This window comes from Pleurodeles waltl, chromosome 6 (assembly GCF_031143425.1).
Source record: "Pleurodeles waltl isolate 20211129_DDA chromosome 6, aPleWal1.hap1.20221129, whole genome shotgun sequence".
NCBI classification, from domain to species: domain Eukaryota; kingdom Metazoa; phylum Chordata; class Amphibia; order Caudata; family Salamandridae; genus Pleurodeles; species Pleurodeles waltl.
In genome coordinates this window covers 1710215137-1710239784 of record NC_090445.1, presented here as the reverse complement: position 1 = coordinate 1710239784, position 24648 = coordinate 1710215137, and the positions used below count along the sequence as shown (strand labels likewise).

At 49.9% G+C, this 24648-nt stretch overlaps 1 protein-coding gene across 7 annotated transcripts in view; it reads right to left on the bottom strand.

Moving 5' to 3' along the window:
- Positions 1-24648, bottom strand: part of COL11A2 (collagen type XI alpha 2 chain) — a 285676-nt gene that overhangs the window by 92804 nt on the left and 168224 nt on the right. For all 7 annotated transcript variants that reach the window (XM_069241904.1, XM_069241899.1, XM_069241897.1 and 4 more), the window contains 4 exons: positions 24549-24602; positions 10863-10916; positions 6654-6698; positions 5243-5296 (listed from right to left, as the gene is read on the bottom strand). In XM_069241904.1, the coding sequence (XP_069098005.1) occupies positions 5243-5296; positions 6654-6698; positions 10863-10916; positions 24549-24602 (207 nt within the window). The remainder of the gene's footprint in view (positions 1-5242; positions 5297-6653; positions 6699-10862; positions 10917-24548; positions 24603-24648) is intronic.

Sequence of the window (24648 nt, the reverse complement as noted above, 5' to 3'; positions counted from 1 at the left end):
CTGCCAGCACCACGAAGAGACTACAACACCTGCTAACACCAGGGACACTGCAACCCCTGCCAACAGCATGAAGAGACTGCAACCCCTTGCTAATGGTATAAAGGGACTGCAACCTGTACCAGCAGTAAAAAGAGACAGCAATCCCTGCAACACCATGAAGAGACTGCAACCCCTGCCAACACAAAGAAGACACTGCAATGCCTGCCAATCCATGGAGAGACTGCAACCAACAGCATGAAGAGACTGCAACCCCTACCAGCTGCATGAAGAGACTGTAACCCCTGCCAACACAATGGAGAGACTGCAAGACCTGCCAACACTATGGAGACACTGTAACCCCTGCCAGCACCATTAAGAGACTGCAACCCCTGCCACCCCCTTGGAGAGACTGCAACCCCTGTCTACCCCATGAAGAGACTGCAACCCCTGCCGACAACATGAAGAGACTGCAGCCCCCGCCAACACTATAAAGAGCCCGCAACCCCTACCAGCAGTATGAGGGGACTGGAACCCCCTGCCAACAACATGAAGACACTCCAACCCCTGCCAATACCATGAAGAGGCGGCAACCCATGCCAGCAGTACAAGGGGACTGTAAACCCAGGCCAACACTATGCATAGACTGCAACCCCTGCCAACACCATAGAGAATGCAACCCCTGCGAACACCATGGAGACTGCAACCCCTACCAACTGCATGAAGAGAATACAACTCCTGCCAACACCATGGAGAGACTGCAACCCCTACCAACAGCAAGAAGAGACTGCAACCCCTGCCAACACCTTGAAGAGTCTCCAACCCCTGCCAACACCATGGAGAGACTGCAAGTCCTGCCAATAGCATGAAGAGACTGCAACCCCTGTCAGCACCATGAACAGACTGCAACCTTTGCCAACACAATGGAAAGACTGCAACCCCTGGCAACACAATGAAGAAACTGGACCCCTGCCAACACCATGGAGAGACTGCAAGCCCTGCCAACAGCATGAAGAGACTGGAATCCCTGCCAACATCAAGAAGACACTGCAACCCCTGGCAACACTATAAAGAGACTGCAACACATGCCAACAACATAGAGACTGCGAGATCTGAAAACAGCATGGAGAGATTGCAACCCCTGCCAACACCATAAAGAGACTGCAACCTCTGCCAACACCATGGAGAGATTGCACCCCCTGCCAAAAGCATGAAGCGACGGCAACCCCTGCCAATACCATGAAGAGACTGCAACCCCTCCCAGCACCATGAAGCGACTCCAACCGCTGCCAACACCATGGAGACTGCAACCTCTGCCAACAGTATAAATAGAATGACACCTGTACCAGCAGTAAAAGGAGACTGTAGCCCCTGCCAACACCATGAAGAGACTGCAACCCCTGCTAACAGCATGAAGAGACTGCAGCCTCTGCCAACACCATGAAGACACTGCAATGCCTGCAAATACCATGGAGAGACTGCAACCCCGGCCAACAACATGAAGAAGCTGCAAGCCCTGCCAGCATTATGAGGGGACTGTAAACTTCCTTCCAACACCATGGAGACTGCAACCTCTGTCAACAGCATGAAGAGAATGCAACCCCTGCCAACACCATAGAGAGGCTGCGACCGCTACCAACTGCATGAAGAGACTGCAACCCCTGCCAACCCCATGCAGGGACCGCAACCCCTGCCAACAGCATGAAAAGACTGAAACCCCTGCCAATAAACTGGAGAGACTGCAACCCCTGCCAACAGCCTGAAGAGACTGCACCCCATGTCAACAGCATAAAAAGACTGCAACCTCTGACAACACCATGAAGACACTGCAATGCCTGCCAATAACATGGATAGACTGCAACCCCTGCCAACAGAATGAATAGGCTGCAACCCCTGCCAGCATTATGAGGGGACTCCAACCCCTGCCAACAGCATGAAAAGACTGAAACCCCAGCCAATAAACTGAAGAGACTGTAACCCCCGCCAACAGCCTGAAGAGACTGCATCCCATGTCAACAGCATAAAAAGACCTCAACCTCTGCCAACACCATGAAGACACTGCAATGCCTGCCAATAACATGGAGAGACTGCAACCCCTGCCAACAACATGAAGAGACTGTAACCCCTGCCAACAGCATGAAGAGACTGCAACCTACGCTCACACCATGAAGACACTACAATACCTGCCAATACCATGGAGGGACTGCAACCCCTGACAACAGCATGCAGAGGCTGCAACCCCTGCCAGCATTATGAGGGGACTTTAAACCCCTTCCAACACCATGGAGAGACTGCAACTTCTTTCAAAACCATGGAGACTGCAACCCCTACCAACACCATTGAGACTGCAATCCCTGCCAACAGCATGAAGAGAATGCAACCCCTGCAACCACGACAGAGAGACTGCAACCCCTACCAACTGCATGAAAAGACTGCAACCCCTGCCAACACCATGAAGAGACTGCAACCCCTGCCAACAGCATGCAGAGACTGCAACCCCTGCCAACAGCATGAAAAGACTGCAACCCCTGCCAATAAGCTGGAGTGACTGCAACCCCTGCCAACACCATGAAGAGACTGTAAACTGTGCCAACGCCATGGAGTAATATCAACCTCTGCCATCACTATGAGGAGACGTGCCTACGCCATGGAGAGGCTGTAAAGCCCTTCCAACACCATAGAAAGACTGCAACCCCTGCCAACACCATGGAGACTGCAACCCCTGCTAACACCATGGAGATTGCAACCCCTACCAACAGCATGAAGAGACTACAACCCATGCCAATACCAGGGAGAGACTGCAACCCCTGCAAACAGCAAGAAGAGACTGCAACCCCTGTCAACAGCATGAAGAGACTGCAACCTCTGACAACACCATGGAAAGACTGCAACCCCTGCCACACCATGAATAAACTGGAACCCCTGCCAACAGCATGGAGTGAGAGTGACTGCAACCCCCGCCAACACCATGAAGAGACTGGAACTACTGCCAAATCCATGGAGAAACTGCAAGTCCTGCCAACAGCATAAAGAGACTGAAACCCCTGCCAACACCATAAAGACCGATAGCCCTGCAAACAGCATGAAGAAACTGCAACCTGTGCCAACAGCATGAAGAGACTGCAACCCCTGCCAACACCATGGACAGACAACAATCCTTGCCAAAAGCATGAAGAGGCTGCAACCCCTTTCAACACCATGAAGAGACTCCAACCCCTGCCAACACCATGGAGTCTGTAAGTCCTGCCAACAGCATGAAGAGAATGCAACCCCTGCTAACAGTATAAAGAGACTGCAACCTGTATCAGCAGTGAAAACAGACTCCAACCCCTGCCAACACCATGAAGAGACTGCTACCTCTGCCAACAGAAAGAAGAAACTGAAACCCCTGCCAATACCATGAAGACACTGCAACACCGGTCAATAGCATGAAGAGGCTGCAACCTATGCCAGCAGTATGAAGGGACTGTAAACCCTTGTCAACAGTGTGGAGAGACTGCAGCCTCTGCCAACAGCATAAAGAGTCTGCAACCCCTGACAACACCATGAAGAGACTGCAACCCCGCCAACACTATAAAGAGGCTGCAACTGCTGCCAGCAGTATGAGGGGACTGCAACCCTTTGCCAACAGTATGAGGGGATAGTAAACCCCTGCCAACACCATGAAGAGACTGCAATCCATGCCAACAGCATGAAGAGACTGCAACCTCTGTGAATACCATGGGGAAACTGAAACCCCTGCCAAAGGCATGAAGAGGCTGCAAAACCTGCCAACAGTATGAGGGGACTTCAAACCCCTGCCAACACCATAAAAAGACTGCAACCCCTGCTAACAGCATGAAGAGACTTCAAACCCCTGCCAACAGCATGAAGAGATTTTAAAACCCTGCCAACACTATCAGACTGCAACCCCTGCCAGCACCCTGAATACACTGCAACCCCTGCCAACAGTATGAAGAGACTGCAACCCTGCCAATACAATGAAGAGACTGCAACCCCTGCCAACAGCATGAGACTGTAGTGCTGCCAATACAATGGCGAGGCTTCAACCCCTGCCAACAGTATGAAGAGACTGCAACCCATGTCAGCAGTATGAGGGGACTGCAAACCCCTGCCAACACCATGAAGAGATTGTAATCCCACCAACAGCATGAAGAGAGCAACCCCTGCAAACACCATGAAGAGACTTCAACCTCTAGCAACACTATAAAGAGACAGCAACCTCTGCCAATACCATGGAGAGAATGCAACCCCTTCCAACAGCATGAAGAGGCCACAATCCCTGCCAAAACCATGAAGAGACTGCAACATCTGCCAACATCATGGTGGGACTGCACCCCCGTCAACAACATGAAGAAACTGCAACCCCTGCCAAAACCATGAAGACTGCAACCCCTGCCAACATATAAAGAGATCACCTATGGTATTACTACACAGTATGAGTGATCTTTCATGCAGTGCATCATTCCACCTTACTACACGGACTGAGTGATCTTTCATGCAGTGCATCACTCCACCTTACTGCACAGACTGAATGACCTTTCATGCAGTGCACCACTCCACCTTACTACACAGAATGAGTGATCTTCCGTGCAGTGCACCACTCCACCTTACTACACAGACAGAATGATCTTTCATACAGTGACCACTCCACCTTACTTTACAAACTGAGTGATCTTTCGTGCAGGGCACTGTAGGAGGCTGGCTCTCTATGTAGTGTGCAAAGCTAGACACACTGTGCAGAGAGTCAGGGCAACCACACGTTGGTTTACAGAGGTACAAACTAGACCACCTAAAGCTCTAATGTTTATGGTAGCTTGGTCGAGCAGTTAGGCTAATCTTGGAGAAGTGCAAAACATTTGTTGTACTCACAGCATCAATAAAGCAAGACACACACTCAAAAGAATAACTCGAGACCAATTTACAAAAATACTTCAGATTTTTATAATATTTTTGATACTAAGATCATCAAAATCGGGTACGTATTTTTTAAGTGAGAGACTAATGCAGGTGTCTCTTCCTTCTCCCTGCAGTCTGAGGACTCACTCCACGGACAGGGACTGCCGCGGTGGGGGTAGACATGGGATCACGCTCACTTACTCGTTCACTCACGGGTAGACAAGGTTAGGGTGAGAGAAAGAAGAGGTGACGAGAGAAGAGATAGAATACGAGTGGGAGGGAGGAAGAACCCATGCACAGGAGGGCAGCATCAGAGGGCACCTGGTCACAGGGGATGGCACCCTCACAGTAATCCAACAACACTGACCTTAGCGCCCAGCTTTCCGGTGGCCCCTCTTGTTCCACGTTGACCTCTTGGACCCTAGAGAGGGGATCAACAGACAGACAATGAAACACAGAGTAAAACTAATCATGAGTGTCACCACAACTGGCCAACCTACCTTCAGCCCACACAAGCCATCAAACACATCCCGTCCACACACAGCTAACATAGGCATCTCCATCACTGGGTTTTCAAACCAGGATCTGTAGAAGCCCTGACATCACAGGTGGATCCAACTAGATCCCATACCAGCCCCTCAAACATTGGCTAATCTGTCCTTAGCTCATACACCCCCTTTACCGTCAATCAATCTATTGAACTCTAATGCACACTGTCGGTCATTGTTGGTTCCAGCATAATACCAAAGCAAGGCCCTCGATTACTTCCTGAGTGATCTACTGTCCCTCATACATATCCCTTAACCTTTGATCAATCTACCCAAACCTAATGAAAGGTATCAATTATTAACTGGCGTACCTTGAATCAGTAGAAATAATTTATCGCTGCTAAGCCTACGGAAGGGCCATACCAAACCCTTGACTGATGTTCATTCTTCTCCAATCAATGGAGTCTCTTGTCTATTGGCCAGTTGAGACAGAGCCCACACCCCTACAAGCCTCTGATCATTGGTCAGTTCACCCTGATCTCATACAATATGTGTCGAACCAACAGTGGATCTATACAAGCCACCAATCACTGCCCATTCACCTGGATTCAATACAAGCCACTGATAAATGGATCTCTGTCTTAATTTGTTAGACCAAGCCTAAGCTGGCCATTGTAGGAAATGTTTTCACTTACTGAGGCTGGATTTGGTTGTATCTATATTTCACTTACAGAAGATCCTGGGTGACGTTAGGCTACAATCCGATGGTACTGAGTGGGTTTAGGACCAAAGACCTCCCACTATTCACCATCTGTGGGCCTCTTTGGATCTATGGACCCCTATCGCCTTACTGCCCAGTCCTCGTCATCCTCTCCGATGTCTAGGGCCTGCTGGGGACCTATGGACCTCTAATGTCTCCCCTCCTAATCCCCGCCAACCATGTGATGTCTAGGGCCCACTTCAGACCTATGGATCTCTAACGCCTTTCCTCCCCTCGTTATCTTCTCTGGGGTCAAGGGCCCGCTTGTGACCTACAGACTTCTAACTCCTCACCTCCATATCTTCGTCATCCTCTCTGAGGTCTAGGGCCCGCTTGTGACCCTCAGGCCTCTAACGCTTCACCTCCAAATCCTAATCACTCTCTCTGATCACCTCAGCGTTCTCCTCCCCCATAGTCCCCCTAATTGTTAAGCCTTAGATCCGGACGCACTGTTGATGGCTGAAGCAGCGAGGCTGCAGTGCACCATGGGTAGCCCTCGGCAGGGCCTTTGGGTTCCATTTCACACGTACCGTTGGTCCTCGTTCGCCTCTGGGTCCGGCTTTCCCAGACAAACCCTGCAAGAGGAAAAGAGAAAACATCACATGTCACATCAGAGCAGACAGTTAAAATGAACCAATCAGGAGAAGCCAGGAGGTTATGCAGACCTGGTCCACTCAGGACCACTGACCGAAAAGGTCATAGCCAACCGCTGATCTCCTCAGCGATCAACTAACCTCTGACCTCCTCCATGATCAACCAACCTCTGAACTCCTTCATGATCAACCAACTTCTGATCTCCTTCGTGATCAACAAAACTCACATCTCCCTTGTGATCAACCAACCTCTGACCTCCTTCGTGATCAACCAACCTCTGACCTCCTTCGTGATCAACTAACCTCTGCTCTCCCTTGTGATCAACCAACCTCTGACCTCCTTCATGATCAACCAACTTCTGATCTCCTTTCTAATCGATTAAACTCTGTTCTCCTAGGTGATCAACAAATGTCTTTATTTACCTAGAAAGGAAGGGCCGGGGGCAACTGCCACCTAGGCACCACACTGATCAGAAGCAGAAGAGACAGAAGTGGGCAGTTCCCCTACTAGAAAAGTGCACAGCTCACGAGCAGGAGAAAAACACAGCTCCAAGCATGAGAAGTGCACAGCTCATGAGCAGGAGAAAAACACAGCTCCCAGCATGAGAAGTGCACAGCTCATAAGCAGGAGAAAAACACAGCTCCCAGCATGAGAAGTGCACAGCTCATGAGCAGGAGAAAAACACAGCTCCCAGCATGAGAAGTGCACAGCTCATGAGCTGGAGAAAAACACAGCTCCTCAGCATGAGAAGTGCACGGCTCAGGAGCAGGAGAAAAACACAGCTCCCAGCATGAGAAGTGCACAGCTCATGAGCAGGAGAAAAACACAGATCCCAGCATGAGAAGTGCACAGCTCATGAGCAGGAGAAAAACACAGATCCCAGCATGAGAAGTGCACAGCTCATGAGCAGGAGAACAGCAGAGCTCCTCAGCAATGGAAGCAAACAGCTCTTGAGCAGAGGAAAAACACAGCTCTTGAACAGGAGAAAAACACAGCTCTTCAGCAGGAGACCTGCACAGCTCAAGTGCAGGAGAACAGCACAGCTCCTCTGATAGAGAAGTGTACAGCTCCTGAGCAGGAGAACAGCACATCTACTCAGCACACGAAATGCACAGCTCCTGAACTGAAGAAGCACACAGCTCTTGAGCAGGGGAAGAATACAGCTCTTGACCAGGAGAAGAACACAACTCCTGAACAGGAGAGGTGAACAGCTCATTCATAGGAGAAGTGCAGCAGCTCCTGAGAAGTACACAGCTGAAGAGCAGGATGAGCGTGCAGCTTCTGAACAGATGTGAACATCTCATACATAGAAGTGCACAGTTCCCGAGCAGCTGCGCACAGTTCCCGAGCAGGAGAAGTCTGCAGCTCCTGAACAGATGTGAACATCTCATACATAGAAGTGCACAGCTCATGAGTAACTGCACGCAGACCCTGAGCAGTAGAAGTGCATAGCTCTTGAGAAGGAGAAGTGCACACTCATCAGCAGATGAAGTGTGCACCTCTTGAATAGAAGGAGCACGTAGCTCTCGAGCAGAAGACAGGCTCAACTCCTGAGCAGGAGTACTGCACATCTCTTGAAGAGGAGACGTAAACAGCTCATGAGAAGCAGAAGTGCACATCTCATATACAGAACTGCACAGCTCGTGAGCAGTAGCACACAGTTTACAAGTAAGGGAAGTGCACAGCTCCAGAGAAGAAAAAGAGCACAGTTCCTAAGCAGAAGAAGCTCATAGCTGCTAACCAGGAAAAGTCACAGCTTCTCTGCTTGTGAGTTACACTGCTCCTGAACAAGAGAGGTGCACAGCTGATGATTAGGAGGAATGCATGGCTCATGAGCAGAAGTGTACAGCTCAAGAGCGGAAGTGCACATCTCTGCTCAGCAGAGGTGTACAGTTTCTGCAGAGGAGAAGTGCACATCTCATAGGCAGAAGTGCACAGCTCATATGTAGGAGAAATGCACAGCTTCAAAGGAGAAGTGCACAGCTTCTGAGAAGATGTGCACAGCTCCAGAGCAAGAGAAGTGTACAGCTTCTGAGAAGAAGACGTACACAGCTGCTGATCAGAAGAAGCAGAAGAAATGCCCAGCTACTGGGAGGGAGAAGTAAACAGCTTCTGAGTATGGGAGGCATAAGAGTGCACAGCTTCTAAACAGAAGTGCGCAGCTCCTCAGCAGGAGAAGCGGAAAATGTGCACAGCTCCTCAGCAGGAAAAATGCATTGCTTCTCAGTGAAAGAAGTGCACCGCTACTGAGCATGAGATGTGCACAGCACCTGAGCAGCACGTGTAGGGGTGTTATCAGCTAACAGAAGACTCACATTGCTCAGCACATGCTAACGCATAGTGAAACGTGGCTGCAGGGTTTTCTCCACACTCTAGATCTATAGAGGTTCAGTGTGAGACAAGAGCAGGGCTGAGAGAACTCTAGCTGTAGACAGATGCCTGCACTCACACGGTAGGGTTCTGGACTCAGATATAGACTATACACGTTCTCCGTGCTCTGGAGCAGTAGGTGCTGTAGAGGTTCAGTGTGAGACAACAGCAGGGCTGAGAGAACTCTAGCTGTAGAGAGATGCCTGCACTCACACAGGAGGGTTCTAGACTCAGATACAGGCTATACAGGTTCTCCACGCTCTGGAGCAGAAGGTGCTGCAGGGGGTCAGTGTGAGACAAGAGCAGGGCTGAGAGAACTCTAGCTGTAGAGAGATGCCTGCACTCACACAGGAGGGTTCTAGACTGAGGTACAGGCTATACAGGTTCTCCACGCTCTGGAGCAGTAGGTGCCATGGAGGTTCAGTGTGAGACAAGAGCAGGGCTGAGAAAACTCTAGCCGTAGATAGATGCCTGCACTCACACAGGAGGGTTCTAGACTCAGATACAGGCTATACAGTTTCTCCACACTCTGGAGAAGAAGGTGCTGTAGAGGTTCAGTGTGAGACAGGAGACGGGATGACAGAACTCTAGCTCTAGACAGATGCCTGCACTCACAATGGAGGGTTCTAGACTCAGATACAGGCTATACAGGTTCTCCACGTGCTAGAGCAGAAGGTGCCGTAGAGGTTCAGTGGGAGACAACAGCAGGGCTGAGAGAACTCTAGCTGTAGACAGATGCCCGCACTCACATCTCAGGGTTCTAGACTCAGGTACAGGCTATACAGGTTCTCCATGCTCTGGAGTAGAAGGTGCCGTAGAGGTTCAGTGTGAGACAGGAGAGGGGATGACAGAACTCTAGCTCTAGACAGATGCCTGCACTCACAATGGAGGGTTCTAGACTCAGGTTCAGGCTATACAGGTTTTCCACACTCTGGAGCAGAAGGTGCAGTAGAGGTTCAGTGTGAGACAGGAGAAGGAATGACAGAACTCTAGCTCTAGACAGATGCCTGCACTCACAATGGAGGGTTCTAGACTCAGATACAGGCTATACAGGTTCTCCACGCTCTGGAGCAGTAGGTGCTGTAGAGGTTCAGTGTGAGACAGGAGAAGGGATGACAGAACTCTAGCTCTAGACAGATGGCTGCACTCACAATGGAGGGTTCTAGACTCAGATACAGGCTATACAGGTTCTCCACGCTCTGGAGCAGTAGGTGCTGTAGAGGTTCATTGTGAGACACGAACAGGGCTGGGAGAGCTCTGGCTGTAGACAGATGCCTGCACTCACCTGGGACGGTTCTAGACTCAAATACAGGCTATACAGGTTGTCCACGCTCTGGATCAGAAGGTGCCGTAGAGGTTCAGTAAGAGACAGGAGAAGGGATGACAGAATTCTAGCTCTAGACAGATGCCTGCACTCACACAGGAGGGTTCTAGACTCAGATACAGGCGAGAAAGCACAACTACTAAATGTTCTCCGTGGCCATCAGAGGTCCCCAGTGAACATCAGCAGAATCTCCAGACCACTGAAGGTTCTACATCAGACTGTAGGTTTCCCTGTGTGGGGCCGGCTTGGAATCCAAGTCTGGTCCTGACCACATCTGTCCCATCCCCTGCCTTTGTGCTATCCCTGAAGATGTTTCTGCTATCCCTTCATCACTATCTCTACCAACACCCTACTTTATTTCAGCCTCTACAGCTTACTCACTACAGTGGTTGGGACAAAATACCAGTTAGCTCAACACAAGATCTCACAAGGTCTATGAGGATAAACTTACCCTTGCACCTTTCTCTCCATTCGTCCCAGGGAATCCTGGGAATCCGAGGGAACCCTTGAAAGGAAGAGGAAGAGGGTCAGTGACGGAACATTCCAAAGAAAGACAACACAGAGAAGGCGAGGACACAACCCAGGGGGACAATCCCTTTACACAACAGAGAGTGTGCAAACACAAGCAATGGTGAGGCTCCCCTTACACAACATACAGTGGGCAAATACAAGAATAGTGAGGATCCCCTTCACACAACATACAAAGAGCATGCAAACACAAGGAATGGGGAGGGTCCCCTTACACAACACACTGGGAGAGTGTGCGAACACAAGGAATGGGGAGGGTCCCCTTACACAACATACAGAGAGCGTGCAAACACAAGGAAATGGGAGGCTCCTCTTACACAACATACAAAGAGTGTGCAAACACAAACAATGAATATTACACAACATATGCAGTGTGCAAACCCAAGGAAAGGTGAGGCTCCCCTTACACAACATACAGGGAGCGTGCAAACACAAGGAATGGAGAGGATCCCCTTACACAACATATAGGGAGCGTGCAAACACAAGGAAAGGGGAGACTCCCCTACACAACATACAGAGAGTGTGCAAACAGAAGGATTGGGGAGACCCCTCCTTACACTACGTACAGAGAGAGTGCAAACACAAAGAATGGGGAGGCTCCCCTAAGACAACATACAGAGAGCGTGCAAACACAAGGAATGGGGAGGATCTCCTTACACAACATAATGAGAGCGTGCAAACACAAAGAATGAGAAAGCTCCCCTTACACAACATACAGAGAGTGTGCAAACACAAGGAATGGGGAGGCTCCTCTTACACAACGTACATAGAGCGTGCAAAAACAAGGAATGGGGAGGATCTCCTTACACAACATAATGAGAGCGTGCAAACACAAAGAATGAGAAAGCTCCCCTTACACAACATACAGAGAGTGTGCAAACACATGGAATGGGGAGATTCTCCTTACACAACATACAGAGAGCGTGCAAACACAAGGATTGGTGGAGCTCCCCTTACAGATCATACAGAGAGCGTGCAAACACAAGGAATGGGGAGGCTCCCCTTACACAACGTACATAGAGCGTTCAAACACAAGGATTGGGGAGACTCCCCTTACACAACGTACATAGAGCGTGCAAACACAAGGAATGAGAAGGCTCCCCATACACAACATACAGAGAGAGCGTGCAAACACAAGGAAAGGGGAGGCTTCCCTTACACAACACACAGAGAGTGTGCAAACACAAGGAATGGGGAGTGACCCCATACGCAATGTACAGAGAGGGTGCAAACACAAGGAAAGGTGAGGCTCCCCTTACTCAACATACAGTGGGCAAATACAAGAACAGTGAGGATCCCCTTCACACAACATACAAAGAGCATGCAAACACAAGGAATGTGGAGAGTCCCCTTACACAACACTCTGGGAGAGTGTGCGAACACAAGGAATGGGGAGACTCCCTTCACACAACATACAGAGAGTGTGCAAACACAAGGAATGGGGAGGGTCCCCTTACACAACATACAGAGAGCGTGCAAACACAAGGAAATGGGAGGCTCCTCTTACACAACATACAGAGAGTGTGCAAACACAAGCAATGGTGAGGCTCCCCTTACACAACATATGCAGAGTGTGCAAACACAAGGAAAGGGGAGGCTCCCCATACACAACATACAGCGAGCGTGCAAACACAAGGAATGAGAAGGCTTCCCTTACACAACATACAGAGAGCGTGCAAACACAAGGAATGGTGACGCTCCCTGTAAGGAAATGCCTCCTTGGCATGGTTGCCCCCTGACTTTTTGCCTTTGCTGATGCTATGTTTACAATTGAAAGTGTGCTGAGGCCTGCTAACCAGGCCCCAGCACCAGTGTTCTTTCCCTAACCTGTACTTTTGTACCCACAATTGGCAGACCCTGGCATCCAGATAAGTCCCTTGTAACTGGTACTTCTAGTACCAAGGGCCCTGATGCCAAGGAAGGTCTCTAAGGGCTGCAGCATGTCTTATGCCACCCTGGAGACCTCTCACTCAGCACAGACACACTGCTTGCCAGCTTGTGTGTGCTAGTGAGGACAAAACGAGTAAGTCGACATGGCACTCCCCTCAGGGTGCCATGCCAGCCTCTCACTGCCTATGCAGTATAGGTAAGCCACCCCTCTAGCAGGCCTTACAGCCCTAAGGCAGGGTGCACTATACCATAGGTGAGGGTACCAGTGCATGAGCATGGTACCCCTACAGTGTCTAAACAAAACCTTAGACATTGTAAGTGCAGGGTAGCCATAAGAGTATATGGTCTGGGAGTCTGTCAAACACGAACTCCACAGCACCATAATGGCTACACTGAAAACTGGGAAGTTTGGTATCAAACTTCTCAGCACAATAAATGCACACTGATGCCAGTGTACATTTTATTGTAAAATACACCACAGAGGGCACCTTAGAGGTGCCCCCTGAAACTTAACCGACTGTCTGTGTAGGCTGACTAGTTCCAGCAGCCTGCCACACCAGAGACATGTTGCTGGCCCCATGGGGAGAGTGCCTTTGTCACTCTGAGGCCAGTAACAAAGCCTGCACTGGGTGGAGATGCTAACACCTCCCCCAGGCAGGAGCTGTAACACCTGGCGGTGAGCCTCAAAGGCTCACCCCTTTGTCACAGCCCAGCAGGGCACTCCAGCTTAGTGGAGTTGCCCGCCCCCTCCGGCCACGGCCCCCACTTTTGGCGGCAAGGCTGGAGGGAACAAAGAAAGCAACAAGGAGGAGTCACTGGCCAGTCAGGACAGCCCCTAAGGTGTCCTGAGCTGAGGTGACTCTGACTTTTAGAAATCCTCCATCTTGCAGATGGAGGATTCCCCCAATAGGGTTAGGATGGTGACCCCCTCCCCTTGGGAGGAGGCACAAAGAGGGTGTACCCACCCTCAGGGCTAGTAGCCATTGGCTACTAACCCCCCAGACCTAAACACGCCCTTAAATTTAGTATTTAAGGGCTACCCTGAACCCTAGAAAATTAGATTCCTGCAACTACAAGAAGAAGGACTGCCTAGCTGAAAACCCCTGCAGAGGAAGACCAGAAGACGACAACTGCCTTGGCTCCAGAAACTCACCGGCCTGTCTCCTGCCTTCCAAAGATCCTGCTCCAGCGACGCCTTCCAAAGGGACCAGCGACCTCGACATCCTCCGAGGACTGCCCCTGCTTCGAAAAGACAAGAAACTCCCGAGGACAGCGGACCTGCTCCAAGAAAAGCTGCAACTTTGTTTCCAGCAGCTTTAAAGAACCCTGCAAGCTCCCCGCAAGAAGCGTGAGACTTGCAACACTGCACCCGGCGACCCCGACTCGGCTGGTGGCGATCCAACACCTCAGGAGGGACCCCAGGACTACTCTAAGACTGTGAGTACAAAAACCCGTCCCCCCTGAGCCCCCACAGCGCCGCCTGCAGAGGGAATCCCGAGGCTTCCCCTGACCGCGACTCTTTGAATCCTAAGTCCCGACACCTGGGAGAGACCCTGCACCCGCAGCCCCCAGGACCAGCAGGACCGAACTTTCACTGGAGGAGTGACCCCCAGGAGTCCCTCTCCCTCGACCAAGTGGAGGTTTCCCCGAGGAACCCCCCCCTTGCCTGCCTGCAGCGCTGAAGAGATCCCTAGATCTCCCATTGACTTCCATTACAAACCCGACGCTTGTTTCTACACTGCACCCGGCCGCCCCCGCGCTGCTGAGGGTGAAATTTCTGTGTGGGCTTGTGTCCCCCCCGGTGCCCTACAAAACCCCCCTGGTCTGCCCTCCGAAGACGCGGGTACTTACCTGCAAGCAGACCGGAACCGGGGCACCCCCTTCTCTCCATTCTAGCCTATGCGTTTTGGGCACCACTTTGAACTCTGCACCTGACCGGCCCTGAGCTGCTGGTGTGGTGACTTTGGGGTTGCTCTGAACCCCCAACGGTGGGCTACCTTGGACCAAGAACTAAGCCCTGTAAGTGTCTTACTTACCTGGTTAACCTAACAAATACTTACCTCCCCCAGGAACTGTGAAAATTGCACTGTGTCCACTTTTAAAACAGCTATTTGTCAATAACTTGAAAAGTATACATGCAATTTTTATGATTTAAAGTTCCTAAAGTACTTACCTGCAATACCTTTCGAATGAGATATTACATGTAGAATTTGAACCTGTGGTTCTTAAAATAAACTAGGAAAAGATATTTTTCTATACAAAACCTATTGGCTGGATTTGTCTCTGAGTGTGTGTACCTCATTTATTGTCTATGTGTATGTACAACAAATGCTTAACACTACTCCTTGGATAAGCCTACTGCTCGACCACACTACCACAAAATAGAGCATTAGTATTATCTATTTTTACCACTATTTTACCTCTAAGGGGAACCCTTGGACTCTGTGCATGCTATTCCTTACTTTGAAATAGCACATACAGAGCCAACTTCCTACATTGGTGGATCAGCGGTGGGGTACAAGACTTTGCATTTGCTGGACTACTCAGCCAATACCTGATCACACGACAAATTCCAAAATTGTCATTAGAAATTCATTTTTGCAATTTGAAATTTTTCTAAATTCTTAAAAATCCTGCTAGGGCCTTGTGTGTTAAGTCCCTGTTTAGCATTGTCTTTTAGAGTTTAAAAGTTTGTTAAAAGTTTGAAATTAGATTCTAGAAACAGTTTTAGATTCTTTAAAAAGTCTTCCAACTTTTAGCAAAATAATGTCTGATACAGAGATGAATGTGGTGGAACTCGACACCACACCTTACCTCCATCTTAAGATGAGGGAGCTAAGGTCTCTCTGTAATATCAAAAAAATAACCATTGGCTCCAGACCTACCAAAATTCAGCTCCAGGAGCTGTTGGCAGAGTTTGAAAAAGCCAACCCCTCTGATGATGACCTCACAGAGGAAGAAATTAGTGACTTGGAGGCCAATGTCCCTCCTCCAGTCCTAAATAGGGAGAACAGGACCCCTCAAGTCCTGTCTCCAACTGTGTTAGTCAGAAATAGTGAGTCCCTCACAGGAGGGTCCCACATTTCTGAAATCACTGAGGATGCTCTCAGTGAAGATGACCTCCTGTTAGCCAGGATGGCCAAAAGATTGGCTTTGGAGAGACAGCTCCTAGCCATAGAAAGGGAAAGACAAGAGATGGGCCTAGGTCCCATCAATGGTGGCAGCAATATAAATAGGGTCAGAGATTCTCCTGACATGTTAAAAATCCCCAAAGGGATTGTGACAAAATTTGAAGATGGTGATGACATCACCAAGTGGTTCACAGCTTTTGAGAGGGCTTGTGTAACCAGAAAAGTGAACAGATCTCACTGGGGTGCTCTCCTTTGGGAAATGTTCACTGGAAAGTGTAGGGATAGACTCCTCACACTCTCTGGAAAAGATGCAGAATCTTATGACCTCATGAAGGGTACCCTGATTGAGGGCTTTGGATTCTCCACTGAGGAGTACAGGATTAGGTTCAGGGGGGCTCAAAAATCCTCGAGCCAGACCTGGGTTGACTTTGTTGACTACTCAGTGAAAACACTAGATGGTTGGATTCAAGGCAGTGGTGTAAGTAATTATGATGGGCTGTACAATTTATTTGTGAAAGAACACCTGTTAAGTAATTGTTTCAATGATAAACTGCATCAGCATCTGGTAGACCTAGGACCAATTTCTCCCCAAGAATTGGGAAAGAAGGCGGACCATTGGGTCAAGACAAGGGTGTCCAAGACTTCAACAGGGGGTGACCAAAAGAAAGGGGTCACAAAGACTCCCCAGGGGAAGGGTGATGAGACAACCAAAACTAAAAATAGTAAAGAGTCTTCTACAGGCCCCCAAAAACCTGCACAGGAGGGTGGGCCCAGAGCCTCTTCACAAAACAATGGGTACAAGGGTAAAAACTTTGATCCCAAAAAGGCCTGGTGTCATAGCTGTAAACAGCATGGACACCAAACTGGAGACAAGGCCTGTCCCAAGAAAGGTTCCACTCCAAACTCCCATCCAGGTAACACTGGTATGGCTAGTCTCCAAGTGGGATCAACAGTGTGCCCAGAGCAAATCAGGGTCCACACTGAAGCTACTCTAGTTTCTGAGGGTGGGGTGGATTTAGCCACACTAGCTGTCTGGCCGCCTAACATGCAAAAATACAGACAGCAACTCTTAATTAATGGGACTAGAATAGAGGGCCTGAGGGATACAGGTGCCAGTGTCACCATGGTGACAGAGAAACTGGTTTCCCCTGGCCAATACCTGACTGGAAAAACTTACACAGTCACCAACGCTGACAATCAGAGAAAAGTACATCCCATGGCAATGGTTACTTTAGAATGGGGAGGGGTCAAGGGCCTGAAACAGGTGGTGGTCTCCTCAAATATCCCAGTGGACTGTCTGCTTGGAAATGACCTGGAGTCCTCAGCATGGGCTGGGGTAGAACTAAAAACCCATGCAGCAATGCTGGGTATCCCTGAACTGGTGTGTGTGAAAACAAGAGCACAATGCAAGGCACAGGGTGAACAAGTAGAGCTGGAGTCTGGAAGAATGGCCCAGCCTACCAAGAGGAAAGGAAAGTCAGTTGGGAAACCAACTGCAACACAGCAAAAGAAAGGGAACCTCTCTTCTCAGGAAGAAGTTCTGCCCTCTGAGGGAACTGAGCCTTTGGAGCTTGAACCTTAACAGGTTGAGCTCTTAGGCCCAGGGGGACCCTCAAGGGAGGAGCTGTGTAAGGGACAAGAAACCTGTCCCTCTCTTGAAGGCCTTAGGCAGCAAGCTGCTGAAGAGTCCAAAGGCAAGAAAAATGGAACGCATAGGGTCTATTGGGAAGATGGACTCCTGTACACTGAGGCCAGAGACCCCAAACCTGGTGCCACTAGGAGAGTGGTAGTGCCTCAGCTGTTCAGAGAGTTCATCCTAACATTGGCCCATGACATTCCCCTTGCTGGACATTTGGGACAAACCAAGACGTGGGAGAGGTTAGTCAACCACTTCTACTGGCCCAATATGTCCAACATGGTTAAGGAGTTTTGCCTCTCCTGCCCCACCTGTCAAGCCAGTGGTAAGACAGGTGGGCATCCAAAGGCCCCCCTCATTCCACTTCCAGTGGTGGGGGTTCCCTTTGAAAGAGTGGGTGTGGACATAGTTGGTCCACTAGAGCCTCCCACAGCCTCAGGAAATCTGTATATCCTGGTAGTAGTGGATCATGCTACCAGGTATCCTGAAGCTATTCCCCTTAGGTCGACTACTGCCCCTGCAGTAGCCAAGGCCCTCATTGGTATTTTTACCAGAGTGGGTTTCCCTAAGGAGGTGGTGTCTGACAGAGGTACCAACTTCATGTCAGCATACCTAAAGCACATGTGGAATGAGTGTGGAGTGACTTATAAATTCACTACACCCTACCATCCACAAACTAATGGCTTAGTTGAGAGATTCAACAAGACATTAAAAGGCATGATCATGGGGCTCCCAGAAAAACTCAAAAGGAGATGGGATGTCCTCTTGACATGTCTGCTTTTCGCTTACAGAGAGGTGCCACAGAAGGGAGTAGGATTCTCACCCTTTGAACTTCTGTTTGGTCATCCTGTAAGGGGACCACTTGCTCTTGTTAAAGAAGGCTGGGAGAGACCTCTCCATGAGCCTAAACAGGACATAGTGGACTATGTGCTTGGCCTTCGCTCTAGAATGGCAGAGTACATGGAAAAGGCAACCAAAAACCTTGAGGCCAGCCAACAACTCCAGAAGTTTTGGTATGACCAAAAGGCTGCACTGGTTGAGTTCCAACCAGGGCAGAAAGTCTGGGTTCTGGAGCCTGTGGCTCCCAGGGCACTCCAGGACAAATGGAGTGGCCCTTACCCAGTGCTAGAGAGGAAGAGTCAGGTCACCTACCTGGTGGACCTGGGCACAAGCAGGAGCCCCAAGAGGGTGATCCATGTGAACCGCCTTAAGCTCTTCCATGACAGGGCTGATGTGAATCTATTAATGGTAACAGATGAGGATCAGGAGGCAGAGAGTGAACCTCTCCCTGATCTTCTGTCATCAGACCCAAAAGATGGCACAGTAGATGGAGTGATCTACTCAGACACCCTCTCTGGCCAACAGCAAGCTGATTGTAGGAGAGTCCTACAACAGTTTCCTGAACTCTTCTCCTTAACCCCTGGTCAGACACACCTGTGTACCCATGATGTGGACACAGGAGACAGCATGCCTGTCAAAAACAAAATCTTTAGACAACCTGACCATGTTAAGGAAAGCATCAAGGTGGAAGTCCACAAGATGCTGGAATTTGGAGTGATTGAGCGCTCTGACAGCCCCTGGGCTAGCCCAGTGGTCTTAGTCCCCAAACCTCACACCAAAGATGGGAAGAAAGAAATGAGGTTTTGTGTGGACTACAGAGGGCTCAACTCTGTCACCAAGACAGATGCCCATCCAATTCCAAGAGCTGATGAGCTCATTGATAAATTAGGTGCTGCCAAATTCCTAAGTACCTTTGACTTGACAGCAGGGTACTGGCAAATAAAAATGGCACCTGGAGCAAAAGAAAAGACAGCATTCTCCACACCTGATGGGCATTATCAGTTTACTGTTATGCCCTTTGGTTTAAAGAATGCCCCTGCCACCTTCCAAAGGTTAGTGAATCAAGTCCTTGCTGGCTTGGAGTCCTTTAGCACAGCTTATCTTGATGATATTGCTGTCTTCAGCTCCACCTGGCAGGATCACCTGGTCCACCTGAAGAAGGTTTTGAAGGCTCTGCAATCTGCAGGCCTCTCTATCAAGGCATCCAAATGCCAGATAGGGCAGGGAACTGTGGTTTACTTGGGACACCTTGTAGGTGGAGGCCAAGTTCAGCCACTCCAACCCAAGATCCAGACTATTCTGGACTGGGTAGCTCCAAAAACCCAGACTCAAGTCAGGGCATTCCTTGGCTTGACTGGGTATTACAGGAGGTTTGTGAAGGGATATGGATCCATTGTGACAGCCCTCACTGAACTCACCTCCAAGAAAATGCCCAAGAAAGTGAACTGGACTGTGGAATGCCAACAGGCCTTTGACACCCTGAAACAAGCAATGTGCTCAGCACCAGTTCTAAAAGCTCCAGATTATTCTAAGCAGTTCATTGTGCAGACTGATGCCTCTGAACATGGGATAGGGGCAGTTTTGTCCCAAACAAATGATGATGGCCTTGACCAGCCTGTTGCTTTCATTAGCAGGAGGTTACTCCCCAGGGAGCAGCGTTGGAGTGCCATTGAGAGGGAGGCCTTTGCTGTGGTTTGGTCCCTGAAGAAGCTGAGACCATACCTCTTTGGGACTCACTTCCTAGTTCAAACTGACCACAGACCTCTCAAATGGCTGATGCAAATGAAAGGTGAAAATCCTAAACTGTTGAGGTGGTCCATCTCCCTACAGGGAATGGACTTTATAGTGGAACACAGACCTGGGACTGCCCATGCCAATGCAGATGGCCTTTCCAGGTTCTTCCACTTAGAAAATGAAGACTCTCTTGGGAAAGGTTAGTCTCATTCTCTTTCGTTTGGGGGGGGGGTTGTGTAAGGAAATGCCTCCTTGGCATGGTTGCCCCCTGACTTTTTGCCTTTGCTGATGCTATGTTTACAATTGAAAGTGTGCTGAGGCCTGCTAACCAGGCCCCAGCACCAGTGTTCTTTCCCTAACCTGTACTTTTGTACCCACAATTGGCAGACCCTGGCATCCAGATAAGTCCCTTGTAACTGGTACTTCTAGTACCAAGGGCCCTGATGCCAAGGAAGGTCTCTAAGGGCTGCAGCATGTCTTATGCCACCCTGGAGACCTCTCACTCAGCACAGACACACTGCTTGCCAGCTTGTGTGTGCTAGTGAGGACAAAACGAGTAAGTCGACATGGCACTCCCCTCAGGGTGCCATGCCAGCCTCTCACTGCCTATGCAGTATAGGTAAGCCACCCCTCTAGCAGGCCTTATAGCCCTAAGGCAGGGTGCACTATACCATAGGTGAGGGTACCAGTGCATGAGCATGGTACCCCTACAGTGTCTAAACAAAACCTTAGACATTGTAAGTGCAGGGTAGCCATAAGAGTATATGGTCTGGGAGTCTGTCAAACACGAACTCCACAGCACCATAATGGCTACACTGAAAACTGGGAAGTTTGGTATCAAACTTCTCAGCACAATAAATGCACACTGATGCCAGTGTACATTTTATTGTAAAATACACCACAGAGGGCACCTTAGAGGTGCCCCCTGAAACTTAACCGACTGTCTGTGTAGGCTGACTAGTTCCAGCAGCCTGCCACACCAGAGACATGTTGCTGGCCCCATGGGGAGAGTGCCTTTGTCACTCTGAGGCCAGTAACAAAGCCTGCACTGGGTGGAGATGCTAACACCTCCCCCAGGCAGGAGCTGTAACACCTGGCGGTGAGCCTCAAAGGCTCACCCCTTTGTCACAGCCCAGCAGGGCACTCCAGCTTAGTGGAGTTGCCCGCCCCCTCCGGCCACGGCCCCCACTTTTGGCGGCAAGGCTGGAGGGAACAAAGAAAGCAACAAGGAGGAGTCACTGGCCAGTCAGGACAGCCCCTAAGGTGTCCTGAGCTGAGGTGACTCTGACTTTTAGAAATCCTCCATCTTGCAGATGGAGGATTCCCCCAATAGGGTTAGGATGGTGACCCCCTCCCCTTGGGAGGAGGCACAAAGAGGGTGTACCCACCCTCAGGGCTAGTAGCCATTGGCTACTAACCCCCCAGACCTAAACACGCCCTTAAATTTAGTATTTAAGGGCTACCCTGAACCCTAGAAAATTAGATTCCTGCAACTACAAGAAGAAGGACTGCCTAGCTGAAAACCCCTGCAGAGGAAGACCAGAAGACGACAACTGCCTTGGCTCCAGAAACTCACCGGCCTGTCTCCTGCCTTCCAAAGATCCTGCTCCAGCGACGCCTTCCAAAGGGACCAGCGACCTCGACATCCTCCGAGGACTGCCCCTGCTTCGAAAAGACAAGAAACTCCCGAGGACAGCGGACCTGCTCCAAGAAAAGCTGCAACTTTGTTTCCAGCAGCTTTAAAGAACCCTGCAAGCTCCCCGCAAGAAGCGTGAGACTTGCAACACTGCACCCGGCGACCCCGACTCGGCTGGTGGCGATCCAACACCTCAGGAGGGACCCCAGGACTACTCTAAGACTGTGAGTACAAAAACCCGTCCCCCCTGAGCCCCCACAGCGCCGCCTGCAGAGGGAATCCCGAGGCTTCCCCTGACCGCGACTCTTTGAATCCTAAGTCCCGACACCTGGGAGAGACCCTGCACCCGCAGCCCCCAGGACCAGCAGGACCGAACTTTCACTGGAGGAGTGACCCCCAGGAGTCCCTCTCCCTCGACCAAGTGGAGGTTTCCCCGAGGAACCCCCCCCTTGCCTGCCTGCAGCGCTGAAGAGATCCCTAGATCTCCCATTGACTTCCATTACAAACCCGACGCTTGTTTCTACACTGCACCCGGCCGCCCCCGCGCTGCTGAGGGTGAAATTTCTGTGTGGGCTTGTGTCCCCCCCGGTGCCCTACAAAACCCCCCTGGTCTGCCCTCCGAAGACGCGGGTACTTACCTGCAAGCAGACCGGAACCGGGGCACCCCCTTCTCTCCATTCTAGCCTATGCGTTTTGGGCACCACTTTGAACTCTGCACCTGACCGGCCCTGAGCTGCTGGTGTGGTGACTTTGGGGTTGCTCTGAACCCCCAACGGTGGGCTACCTTGGACCAAGAACTAAGCCCTGTAAGTGTCTTACTTACCTGGTTAACCTAACAAATACTTACCTCCCCCAGGAACTGTGAAAATTGCACTAAGTGTCCACTTTTAAAACAGCTATTTGTCAATAACTTGAAAAGTATACATGCAATTTTTATGATTTAAAGTTCCTAAAGTACTTACCTGCAATACCTTTCGAATGAGATATTACATGTAGAATTTGAACCTGTGGTTCTTAAAATAAACTAGGAAAATATATTTTTCTATACAAAACCTATTGGCTGGATTTGTCTCTGAGTGTGTGTACCTCATTTATTGTCTATGTGTATGTACAACAAATGCTTAACACTACTCCTTGGATAAGCCTACTGCTCGACCACACTACCACAAAATAGAGCATTAGTATTATCTATTTTTACCACTATTTTACCTCTAAGGGGAACCCTTGGACTCTGTGCATGCTATTCCTTACTTTGAAATAGCACATACAGAGCCAACTTCCTACACTCCCCTTACACAACAAACAGATAGCATGCTAACACAAGGAATGGAAAGGCTCGCCTTACACAACACACTGGGAGAGTGTGCAAACACAAGGAATGGTGAGGCTCCCCTTATACAACACACAGAGAGCGTGCAAACACAAGGAATAGGGAGGCTCCCTACATAACATACAGAGAGTGTGCAAACACAAGGAATGGTGAGGCTCCCCTTACACAACATACAGAGAGCGTCTAAACACAAGGAATGTGGAGGCTCCCTTTACATAACACACAGAGAGCTTGCAAACACAAGGAAAGTGGAGGCTCCCCCTACACAACATACAGGGAGCGTGCAAACACAAGGAATGGTGAGGCTCCCCTTACACAATGTACAGAGTGTGCAAACACAAGTAATGGGGAAGTTCCCTTTACACAACATACAGAGAGCGTCTAAACACAAGGAAAGGGGAGGCTCCCCTTACACAACACACAGAGAGTGTGCAAACAAAAGGAATTGGGAGGCTCCCTTTACACAACATACAGACAGCGTGCAAACACAAGGAAAGGGGAGGCTTCCCTTACACAACACACAGAGAGTGTGCAAACACAAGGAATGGGGAGGCTCCCCTTACATAACGTACAGAGAGCGTCTAAACACAAGGAATGTGGAGGCTCCCTTTACACAACACACAGAGAGCTTGCAAACACAAGGAAAGGGGAGGCTCCCCCTACACAACATACAGGGAGCGTGCAAACACAAGGAATGGTGAGGCTCCCCTTACACAATGTACAGAGAGTGTGCAAACACAAGTAATGGGGAAGTTCCCTTTACACAACATACAGAGAGCGTGCAAACACAAGGAATGTGGAGGCTCCCCTTACACAACGTACAAAGAGCGTGTAAACACAAGGAAAGGGGAGGCTCCCCTTACACAACACACAGAGAGCATGCAAACACAAGCAATGGGGAGGCTCCCCTTACACAACATACGGAGAGCGTGCAAACACAAGGAATGGTGAGGCTCCCCTTACACAATGTACAGAGATTGTGCAAAAAGGAATGGGGAGGCTCTCCTTACACAACATACAGAGAGCGTGCAAACACAAGGAATGGGGAGGCTCCCTATACACAACACACAGAGAGCGTGCAAACACAAGGATTGTGGAGGCTCCACTTACACAACATACAGAGAGTGTGCAAACACAAGGAATGAGAAGGCTCCCCGTACACAACATACAGAGAGAGCTTGCAAACACAAGGAATGGTGAGGCTCCCCTTACACAACATACAGAGAGCGTGCAAACACAGGGAATGGGGAGGCTCCCCTTACACAACAAGTAGAGAGCGTGCAAACAAAAGGAACGGGGAGGCTCCCCTTACACAATTAGAGAGCGCCTAGATGCAAGGGATGAAAGGCGGCCCTTACACAACACACACAAGGCCTGCAAATGCAAGAGATGGGGAGAATGTCTTTACTCACCTTAGGGCCAAGCCGGCCAGGGTACCCTGGCAGTCCGGGAACTCCAAGCTTACCCTGAAAATGAACAATTGTGAGATATTATAGTAAAATCAAGTACTGT